Genomic DNA, 10,885 nt, shown 5'->3' with positions numbered 1-10,885 from the left:
TCACTTGAGCCTTTGAGTGACATTTGCCAAGGCGACGGCAAAGGCCTGCACTGCTGAGAAAGGATACTGGAAATCCAGGATGTAGGCGTTGCCATCGATTCGGCCAAACTGCATCACCTGAAAGGTAAGAGAAGTAACAACAGAGGCCACGTGGACACCAACCCAAGGTTCATGAGTGACTGTGTGTCGCGTGTATACATGTGTATTTGACGCCCTGCCATCAATCTCGCTAGTGTGAATTGACGAGCTGTGTTCCAAAAAGAGACGCACCTGTCTGCCGTCCAGCTCGATCTGGAAGTTTTTCGCCGACTCTTGGGTGACGCGACCTCCAAAGTCGAGCTGGTACACCTGGGTGGCCTCATTCCACAGCGGCTGCTTATTGGCCATGACATAAACAAAGCCCTGGCTGCCCAGGCTGCGGTCCTCTCTCTCATTGGCCCTGCGGCACTTGATCTCCTCCAGCTCACTCGCCATGCGGAGGCTCCTCTTGTTCTTCCAGCTTTTCTTGCTGCTTTGGTTCTGGTTCATGAGCTCGTCGCCGCTGATGAAAAGCTCCGGTTCGCTCTCCGAGCTGTCCTGGAATTCGTTGGTGGTCCGGCTCATCTTCTTGGCTTTGTTGAGCGTCTCCCTCTGGCCCTTGGGCTTCTTCTTCTCTCTGCCGCCGAGCCGGGGGCTGGAGATGAGGGTGTTGAAATCGGAGAGAGCGCGGCCATCTTTCCTGGACTTGCCCTCCGACACAGCGGGCATGTTGGCCTCCTCGGCCCTGCTGTCCAGCCGCTTGCGGCTCTTCTTACTGAAGCGCTCGGACTCCTGCGGTACGGGGCTCTCGTTTAAAGACGAGGACTCTGGAAAGTTGTTGGCGGAATCGGAGAGTTCCTCCGCAGCACTTTTCGGGGGTGGTGGGAGCTCAGAGGGAGGGGGAGGCGGAGGAAGCGGAGGCGGGGGAGGCGGCGCCGCTGGGGGAGGGGGGGAGAGGATGGGCTTCTCCAGCTTCTGATGGGTTTTGGTCGGGAGAGGCGGCGCTGGATGGGAAGGGGGGTCTTGCATGGGAGGAGGGCAGGGGTAGGGGTTCCAGGGGTGCAGGTTGACAGGGTGCAGCTGCAGCCCGGCACATGAGCTCGCCCCCGGGTACATGGGCGGGAGAGGGCAGCACGCCAAGTTAGCGAGGCTGGAAGGGTACCCAGGAGGCAAGACCAGGCCGGGGTCCTGCTGCGCAAAGGGAACCGAAGCGATGGCCTCATTCTGCTGTTGGGGGCTCTGCAGAGTCTGCAGCGTAGGCCCGCCGTGGCCCACGCCCGGAGGGAAGGGTGAGAGGGATATCTGATAACCCGACGGGAAAGTAAGCGTGCTCGTGCTGGGGCTCGTTGAGGGCTTAGTTGTAAACACAAAAGGTAGGCGGGTCATGTCCAAGTGCTGGGCTTGACTGAAGATGAGCGGAGGTGGTTTGTGCGGCGGCGGTGGAGGAGCCAACATGGTCTGATCCGGAGAGAGCCAGAATTCCTCTGTGGTGGAGGCGTCCCACTGGTAGGGCGGAGGGCGTTTCACCGTCAAACTCACGTCCCCCAGAGTTAGGTGGCGTACAGACTTCTCAAGGTGGCACTGCTGATTTATAGCCTCGTCCTCGGTGAAGGCGGAGTTAACGTACACGGTTCGGTCCCTGCTGTTGTCGACGGGGCTCAACAGATTGTAGGAGGACTGCGAGGCCAGCGGCGAGGTGCTCTTGGAATGCACGATGATGGTGCTGTGATGGGCACCTTTCCCGGGCGGGAAGTCCTGCCTCACCACGGTACCGCCCGCGATGCCACTGCTGCTGGTTCCACCGCTGACACTGACGCTGGTGCTGCTGCTGTTGCTGCTGCACTGCGTGCACGTATACAGAGCAGTGGGGGGCCTCTGCTGGTAGGACAGCGCGAGGGCACTGTTCACTTTAGACTTGGTGGGGAGGGTTCTTGAGCTCTCAATTATCTGCGGCACTTTGAGTCCCAAATCCCTGCGATCACGCCTGAGGGTGGCGTGAATAAGAGTGTTATCGATTCTCTGGGGCGGGGGGAGAGTAGACGTGACCTGATTGGCCGGGTCAGGGTAAGGAGGCGGGTCCCCGCTCGGTATGGAGTATCGAGGCACAGAGAGGCGACTTAAAGTGGCGGAGCTGTAGGGAAGCTGTATCTTCTTACTGTCCGACGAGGTGACCTTGAGCGTGGCCGACCCCCCGATGCCCTGGACGGCATAGGTGTTCTGGTTGCGAATGAGGCGTCGGCGTGGCCGACACACCTCCTCCACATTCCCACTGCTGTCGAAAGTGGTGATTCTCTCATACCCAAGCGGCGTTGGGTACTGCAAGGTTACCGGGCGGAGCAGGAAGTCCTCTTTCTTCAGGCAGGGGTCGGGAGCGAGGACGCTGGGACTGTCGCAGTTGGTAATGAGGGTTTGAGGAGCAGCGGAGACCGTCGCCGCCGCAGCGGAGACCACGGTGCCCGGGTATGGAGGGGGGGGATTCACCTTCCTCATCTGGATCTCCACTGAGCCGTCGGCCTCCATGAAGGAGGGAGGCAGAGACCGAGGCAGGCTGGGCTTCAGCGTGTGGCCGCGCTCCACCCTCTCCGGGCCCGGCTCGCCAGACGGTGGCGGGGGCATCTGAGGCAGGAGGTGCAGCTGCTGCAAGGAAATGGTCGGATACCCCGAGGGAGGAGGGGGAAGCGAGATCTGCATCTTCAGCTGCTGCTGCATCTGTTGGTGCTGCCGCTGCATCTGCTGATGCTGCTGCTGGATCTGCTGGTGCTGCTGCTGCAGCTGCTGCTGCTGCTGCCGCATCTCCTGGATCTGCTGCCGGATCTGCTGCTGCTGCTGCTGCATCTGCTCATGCTGAATCTGCATCTGCTGCTGCTGAATCTGCTGTTGGTGGTGCAGCTGCTGGGGGTTTGGCATGTGCTGCTGATTCTGTTGCATTTGCTGCTGCTGTTGCTGCTGCTGTTGGTGGAGAAGCTGTTGCTGATGATGCAGTTGCTGCAACTGTTGATGTTGCTGTTGCACTTGCTGTTGTTGCTGCTGCAGCTGTTGCTGCTGCAGCTGTTGCTGCTGCAGCTGTTGCTGCTGCAACTGCTGCTGCTGCAACTGTTGCTGTTGCAGTTGCTGCTGCTGCAGCTGCTGTGTGTGTTGATGCTGCAGATGCTGAGTGTGTTGCTGCTGCAGGTGCTGTGTGTGCTGCTGCTGCAGATGCTGTGTGTGTTGCTGCTGCAGTTGCTGCGCATGTTGCTGCTGCAGTTGCTGCGTGTGTTGCTGCTGCAGTTGCTGCGTGTGCTGCTGCTGCAGTTGCTGCGTGTGCTGCTGCTGCAGTTGCTGCGCGTGCTGCTGCTGCAGCTGCTGTGCATGCTGATGGTGCGATTTCTGCTGCTGCTGCGTCTGTATTTGCTGCGACTGTTTCGACTGCTGTGGGTGAGGCTGTTGCGAGTGTGAGCGCTGGGGGTGGGGCTGTGGCGGGGGGTGAGGGGGTGGAGGCGGTGGAGGCAGAGTGCCGGGCAGAAGGGGACCCATCTCCAGCCCACTGAAGATCACCTGGCCAGGGTTGGAGTATCTCGCCGGCACAGGGTACGGCGCCGCCACGGAGTCCTGGCCGTGATCAGAAATGGGGACAGAAGCCGCAGCCGTGGCCGTGGGATTGGTCAGAACGTCCAGCTGAATGTTCTGATTGGCCAACAGAGACTGGACCAAGCCGATACTCTGGGTGGGTGACATGGCCTGGGCGGGGCTGTGGATGGGAGCGATAGGGATGTTGACTGTGCAGGGAGGGTTTTCCCCCGCCACGCCGGACGGGCCCATCACTTGATTAAGCAAAGAGGGGAAAAGCACCAGCCAACAGAACACAGATATTAGAATGCCTTCTACATACAAGAACCACATTAGGCAGAACTGTGGCAAAAGACTGAAGTCAAAAAGCGTATGATGTCGATGTTCATTCCTTCATTTATCTTACCTGGGAGGTCATCCTCATCCTCGCTGAAAACATTGGGATTAAAAACAGGCAAGCTCATGAAGTCCAGGGAAATCTTCCTCACTTCCGGTAGGTAGATAGTCATCTGCCTCGGCTGCAGGTGAAGCAAGCTGGTCTTATAGATGACTGAAAGACAGAGGGAGAATTGCAAATAAAGTCGTAAAATGACACGCATTTTTAAAGGAAAGGAAGAAGAAAAAATATATAATAATAAATAATAATAATAATAATAATAATAATTGCTTTTGGGATATTTACCTGCGCCCAGATTAGCAGGAAGGAACGAGGCAAGTCCCACGATCTTAAACTTTGTTCCCCAGATGTTGGATGTAACTTGAGCGAGGTAATTGTGCTATGAAACAGAATAAATGCATCATACCCTATTATGCATTACATAACAGTTTATCACTCAAAATGCACAGGTAATTCAATAAGAAATTTCGTTTTTTTTTATGTGCCCCAATACTGCAAGTATTGCCTCGGAATTGTAACATTAACCTCACATCCCCTTCCGAAGAATTATTACAATAGATTATTAGACTGTGATGTGACCCATTGTCCTTTTATTTAATAACAAATAATGACGGGGTCAAGAGACTCATCTTTGACAGTGGCAACGTATTTGAATATTACAGCATTCTTGATTAAAAAACGTATAGACAAGTGAATAAGGATGACAGTATTGTTTCATGATACCTCAGTGATTCCGTCCATTGAAAACTCTCGACGCGTCAAACTTGGGGAGCGAACTGGAAGCTTCTTTGTCAGTAACCGTGGAGATCTCGGACCCTCCTGATTGGCCCGTGAGAGTTTGGGAGATTTTCGGGACTCCATGGTCATTCTTTTTAAGAACAAGATTGATCTCAAATTAAATTGTCATTATTTTAAGAGGTATTTTTGAGTCATACACTTTCCTGGGAGGGGATAGAACCAAAAGGATTTGAAAAAGGCTTTCTCCAACAAAAATAAGCATCTGCTTTGTCACACACGATCAATACGTTTTGATATTGAGGTCGGTTGAAGGATTTACATGAGGTTAAGATAATTATATTAAGATTAAATTGGCATAAAACAAGACAGACATAGGCTTGCACCATCTGTTCAGTGTTCACTGTTCACTCTTGAAAGTCGACTTTTTCTTAGTCAGTGTGTATTACAATAACAGGATAAAACAGATAGAAGCTTACACAATGCACAGGGATAACATTTCAGTGGGGAATCATAAATATATTTCTATATGTGTGAATCGAACACGGCTCTCCGTTCTCCCCGATCGCCGCGCCCCGTTCTTCCAAATAAAACAAGTAAAAACCAGCGTGGGGGCGGGGCACGGAGGAATGTGCCACGACTCTTAGACTGGTTAAGATTATCTTCTGTGCGTAGCGCATGGGGAGGGTGGGAGGGGTCGGGGAGAGAGTGACAGAGAAAGCGTCCCTGTTACGTTTCGTTCCATAAGCAGACGTAAAGTGAAATAACCTACATCTAAAATTGAAACATACTGTTTTGGCGCACCAATCGCGGACATGCCATCGCTGGCGTGCGCATTGTTGGTCCCAGAGGTGACCGAGAGGGAGACGGGTGCACTCCCTCTCGGTCACCCACCCCCCCAGCCTGTCGAATATTCATTGAACAGCCAAATCCGATTCAGCTGACAAAATTCCGAGTTGGGTACAACCCTGCTTATAAAAGCCGGCCCCTTTAGTAGTCCACAATGGTTGAAACACATGCGTTGGAAGCACTCCTCCCACAAGGATGCCTGACCTGGAGTGTTTGGGTGACCTGTTCCCTCTGGATAACTTTGGAGACTTCTTGCCGACCCATTCATCGCTCAGCTCTATGTCGCTGGAGTCGGAGCAGTTGCAGCTGTCGGTGTAGGAGATCATGGGATTCACGCACACTTCCTCTGGGGAAAAAAGGAACCGGTAAAGAGGAGTGGTCGGTGACGGGAGCTGTGGCGATGTGACTGCGCTCAAAGATTCCCCAATGAAGCTGCCCGACGATGTTGTCTATGTGCGAGCGCCAGCGTGCTGGACCTTCACGTAGAGACCTGCTGGGCCCTACACACCCCCCTTACACACCCCCCCAAGGTTTGGGTGCGAACGTCCAACAGGTGTAATGTGCTTTAGCACCTTTGAGATCATCCATCCATCACAGTACACAGGTTTTAATAATTTAATTGTTTTAATAATCCAGGTTTTCAAGTGGCTTTTGTGGGGAAGGAGAAAAACTTCTTCCCCATACTTGGTGCTCGCCACAGTTCTTCCCCTGGCACTGAAGTACATTCCCTTTTCACTGACAAGCGACAAATCCCACTTTTCAAAGTTATTACTGCATCATGGGTTTGGTTTCAACTAGCTTCAGTGAATTCTCAAACGCACCGTTCTTCCAGCTTTAAATGCATTTTCAATATTAAGTCGGCTTAGAGTTTGTTTAGAGGACAGAAATATTTTAGAACTATTAATTGTAAAAATGTGATATATTTATTGTTCTCTTTACCTTTATCTCACGCAGAATTACATTTCTTGAGCTCATAATCTGCCTCGCTCATGCCACCCACCTGATTTGCTGTCCGTTTTGGGATCCATGATGACGAACTCAGGCCGCAGCTTGCTGATGCGTCGCCCTTTCAGTATGGGCACCAGCCCCCCCAGGTGCTCCAGGTAGAGGGTGTAGCACGGTCCCCCGGCCTCGGGGTTGTCCTCCGCCCTCTTCATGGTGCAGTGCAGTCTCTCGTTCCCGGCTGTGGGGTAGCTGACGAAGTCACGGATGTTGTTCGGGTCAGGGATTGGAGGCTGGAACAAAGAGGGCGAAAGACAATAAGGTCGGTGGTTTCCCAGGGCGTGGCCTCCCGTTATTGCAATGTAAAAAATTAAAAAAAAAAAGTTAAATAGAACGTGTTTCATTATGAAAGAAACTGCACGGCAAAGTCTTCACCAGGAATGCATGTACCTTGATGGTGGGTATGAAGGCTGTGGTCACGTAAGAGCAGAGCAGGGAGGGCATGTTCAGCTTCCCGACATCCCTCTCCTCGCGCAGTGCACTGGCGATGCCCTGCTGGCACAGCAATTGGAGGCTCGCCACCCTGTGCTCCACCCGCACCACGTACAGCGCTGGGCCGCACGCCAGGAACAGACGAGAGTCTCTGTGACCCCAGCAGATGGTGGTGATGGGTCTCTGAAAGGCAGCCGGTGCAGAGCCAGCCACGGTCGTTATAACTTACTCTCTCTGCATTTGACTAGGTCCCATCACATGTTGTTTACTTCCTACTAATGAAGCTTATAGGTCAGGCCTAATCAACTGGCGGCGCATGGGCCAAAATGTGGCCGACATATTAATGCAGACTGGCCCTTTGAATAAATGTGATGGTTAGTAGTTAATTAAAAAAAAGACCTCTAGCGCCAACAAGTAGCAACAACCATATTGTATAAATATGCAGAAACAATGTGCATTCAAGGATATAAAACCTGAGAGAATATCATCTATAAATGTATTTTAATATTTTTTATGTAAATGTGTTCAATAATTTAAAAGCAGAAAAGACAACATGAAAATAAGTGTAGTGCAACATAATTGTATGCTTATCAGTAATATTCGATCTGGGTCCAAATAAACTGCAACACAATGTTTCCACTTGATTTATCCTGCAGTACTCTGAATACCTGCAACCATGTTGTTCACAACAGTCGGAATTGAACCCCTAACCTCGCCAAGGTGCCTATAATCCAGGCATAACAGGGTCATAACTTACCTGCGCAGGCGTCTCTAAGGTATAAATGTGTTCTCCCTGGACGTTGTAGAATTTTACGAGGGCGTTCTTTATGATGGACGTGCAGGCAGGATCCCCGGGGGCCAGGTGCCTCTCCATGCCGGCCACGGCCAGCAGGTCGCCCTGGGAGCACCACTGCACCTCCACATCTGGAGGAGAGGGAGACGAGGACGCCAGGCGACGACACCAAGCAAGGTGAGGTCGTCATCCAGCCGTGTTGGAATGATCTAACAGGTCTGTTCTCATCTGAATAGCTGCTGGATTGCTCTATACGTTTGTTGCTGGGCATGGATAACCAATTTCAAGAGTAAATCCAAACTAATATATAACCATGTAAATATGCAAGAATGTAATGTGAATCTACAGAAAAAATACATTTGCTGTATTATATACAGTATATGAAGAGCAGTATATATGATCATTATTGTTTTCATATCATTATATAAAAAATAAATAATAATACATATTATTATAATAATTATTACTACAAGACCTCATTAAAGACCAACCTAATTTCACCGTTCCAAAGACCATTTTCACATGTTCACACTCACAATAAAAGATTAGGTACACACCTTTAAGCCCTGAACGGATAACCATGGGGGAGAGGTCATCATAGTTGTTCATTAAACTTATATCTCCCGATAAGAAGCTCACTGTCAGCAACGGTTTGATCCTCCGCACTTGAGAGAGAAAAAAATAAAATAAAAACACATCAGCTTCCCGGGACACACCAACATCAAAGATGACAAGCGCAGTGGGAGTAGCTTTGGTTTACGGCGCTAAAGAGCTTGTACCGATGGGCAGGATGTTGTCGTCAGAATCTGTGTCGCTCTCCGTGCTGTCCTCCACCAAGAAACTGGGGCAGTTCCAGGACATGCTCACGATGCCGTCGGACTCGTGCAGCAGAACGTGGGCCAACATCCGCCCGTGGCAGTCCATCACGATCACCTGGCCATCGGCCGTACCGAACAGCACCTGAAGGGGGCGCGGTGCCGCAATCAACGCCATAGAACAGAGGACGGAGACGCGGATTGTTTCACTGTTTATTATTCCAAATGATTTCACTTTTGTGCTCATAACAACTAGAAAAATGGGGAAAAAAAAAAACAAACAAAAAAAAAAAAAAACCCTACCAATTTATTTATTCCTAATACTACAGATTACAGGCTACAGAATCGATGATTCCAAATTTCAGGGAAAGTTATGCACAAGGTGTTTAAATCCCTTCTAGTCTATATACAAAGCTATATATTGCAATCACAATGATATTATGTTTTAGCCGATGGACAGGCGTACCTGCTGATCATCAGGTGTCCAGATACCGCAGGTGATCTGGCTTTCAAGGTTGATCTCGGATGACCAGTGCCTCTGACCGCTGACTGAACCCACCAGCACGAAGCCGTCCCTGTAAGCAATGAGCGCTTGGGTTCCATCGTGGGACCAGGTGAAGTCACTAACCTGTTGGTGAAAAACGTGCCCCTTTAAGAATAATTTGTGTGTGTGTGTGTGTGCGTGCGTGTGACATTGTACAGTGTCATACAATATGCTTTTATTGCCCCCTAAGGGAAATTAGAGTGATTAATTGCCATAGGTAGGAATTAATGGTGGTAGCAGTTTAACCTTCTTTGAGGGACTTTTGCTTTTTTATCAGACAGTAGGAGCTGGAATTCAGACACTATTTTCTCAACCTCTCTAATAACAGCCTGCTCATTAATTAAATGAAGGCATACATGTTAACTGACCTTCATTATTTTCATATCCACATTACCCGTCTACCGTTACTTACATTAGAGCTGCCACAATTATCACAAAATTGTCTGATCGCAAGCATTTGAGCCGAGTGCAAATCGTTCTGCGACCGGCGTTTCCACCCAAATGTTGAGGGAATTTGAAACTAATCTGAGAAATGTTGCAACAAATAAAATGCTGATTAGGCGCATTTTCATCGGTTGGGATGAAGCAAATTAACCCTCTATCTGAATTCCTATGTTCCAGTGTTCAGTGTGTAAAGGTAGATCCCCAATATGCATGTGCAATTATGAACATAACTATAATAGTATACTATTAAAGTGGCATAAAAAGAACACAAAGGACAATTAAATTGTTAACTGCAATTATTCGTCCTTTAATTGTGTGTGAAGCCTTGTTGTTCATGTAGAATGGATCATGATGCATTGTGTTACTTAGCGTGTATGAGATGTGAATATGTTTTTGCAGCAGGGTCGCCATAACAAATGTCATGTCACTGCATAGTGATAGAGTCGTTATTAACGTGGTTTTGAGTTTCTCGGGCAGACAGACGCTCACCTGGGCTCCTCTGTCGTTCACGAGCTCCACGGACCACCTCCCTTCGTACTGAATCCACACGAAGATGCCTCCCTCCATATCGCAGGTCGCCAGCTTCTGAAAAGGCTCGTTCCAGCGCACCAAGACGACCTGCCAAAGGCCCACGTCGTTACTGTCGATCCCCAGTTAAAAAACCCGAAGCTCTCAACCGGGAAGAGGAGCCGCTCTCGGAAAAAAACCTCCGAGAGCGAGGGTTCTCAACCGGTGGTTCCCGTTCCGGACCCGGGGCGCGTGTCAGTTTCGAATGGACCGAGGGAGTATGCATCCACTACTTCAAAGCAAAGCAAAGCAATACAATGCAGAGGTTTATTTTCTTTTTGCATTTTATTGTTGCCTAGATAAAACAGTATTTTGGAAGCTCAGGAGATGAGTCGCCGTTGCGTCAATGGATTTTTTTTTGTCTAAATTTGTTTTTAGCCATACATGCACCTTTTGTAACATGCACAACATTAACATCAGAATGCTTCGGATCTCAAGCCACGTCGGGGCCGTGGAGGCCAAACGTTCCGAGGCCGGAGGCGAGCGCGCACCTCGCTGTTGTGTCCCCTCAGGTTGAAGTTGATCCTCTGCGGGGTGTTCCTGTCCCTCCTGCAGTGACTGGACGTGAACGTCACCCCGACGACGCCCCGCCCGTTCCCCGTGGCGAGCCATCCCTCCTCGTAGTAGCGCCTCCGGCACACCGGCTTGTCCTTCTCGCTCTTGGGGACCCGGCCTTTCCACGAGAGGCAGAGGATGTTGGAGTCACTGCAGAGGATCGGACCGTGTTCCACAGCAGCCAACAT

At 50.5% G+C, this 10,885-nt stretch overlaps 1 protein-coding gene across 1 annotated transcript; it reads right to left on the bottom strand.

Annotated features, from left to right (window-relative positions):
- tulp4b (TUB like protein 4b) lies at nt 1-10,885 on the bottom strand (the record flags this gene model as incomplete). Its single annotated transcript, XM_080012566.1, has 15 exons — nt 1-117; nt 271-3,090; nt 3,385-3,818; nt 3,971-4,114; nt 4,247-4,340; nt 4,685-4,816; nt 5,737-5,891; nt 6,546-6,780; nt 6,938-7,162; nt 7,737-7,903; nt 8,330-8,473; nt 8,552-8,732; nt 9,054-9,215; nt 10,065-10,193; nt 10,634-10,885. The coding sequence occupies 15 exons, from the start codon at nt 10,883-10,885 to the stop codon at nt 1-3; spliced, it is 5,391 nt and encodes a 1,796-aa protein (XP_079868692.1).

Source organism: Zeus faber (assembly GCF_960531495.2).
Source record: "Zeus faber genome assembly, chromosome: 13".
Lineage (NCBI taxonomy): Eukaryota > Metazoa > Chordata > Actinopteri > Zeiformes > Zeidae > Zeus > Zeus faber.
This window is presented reverse-complemented; position numbering and strand designations above follow the sequence as displayed.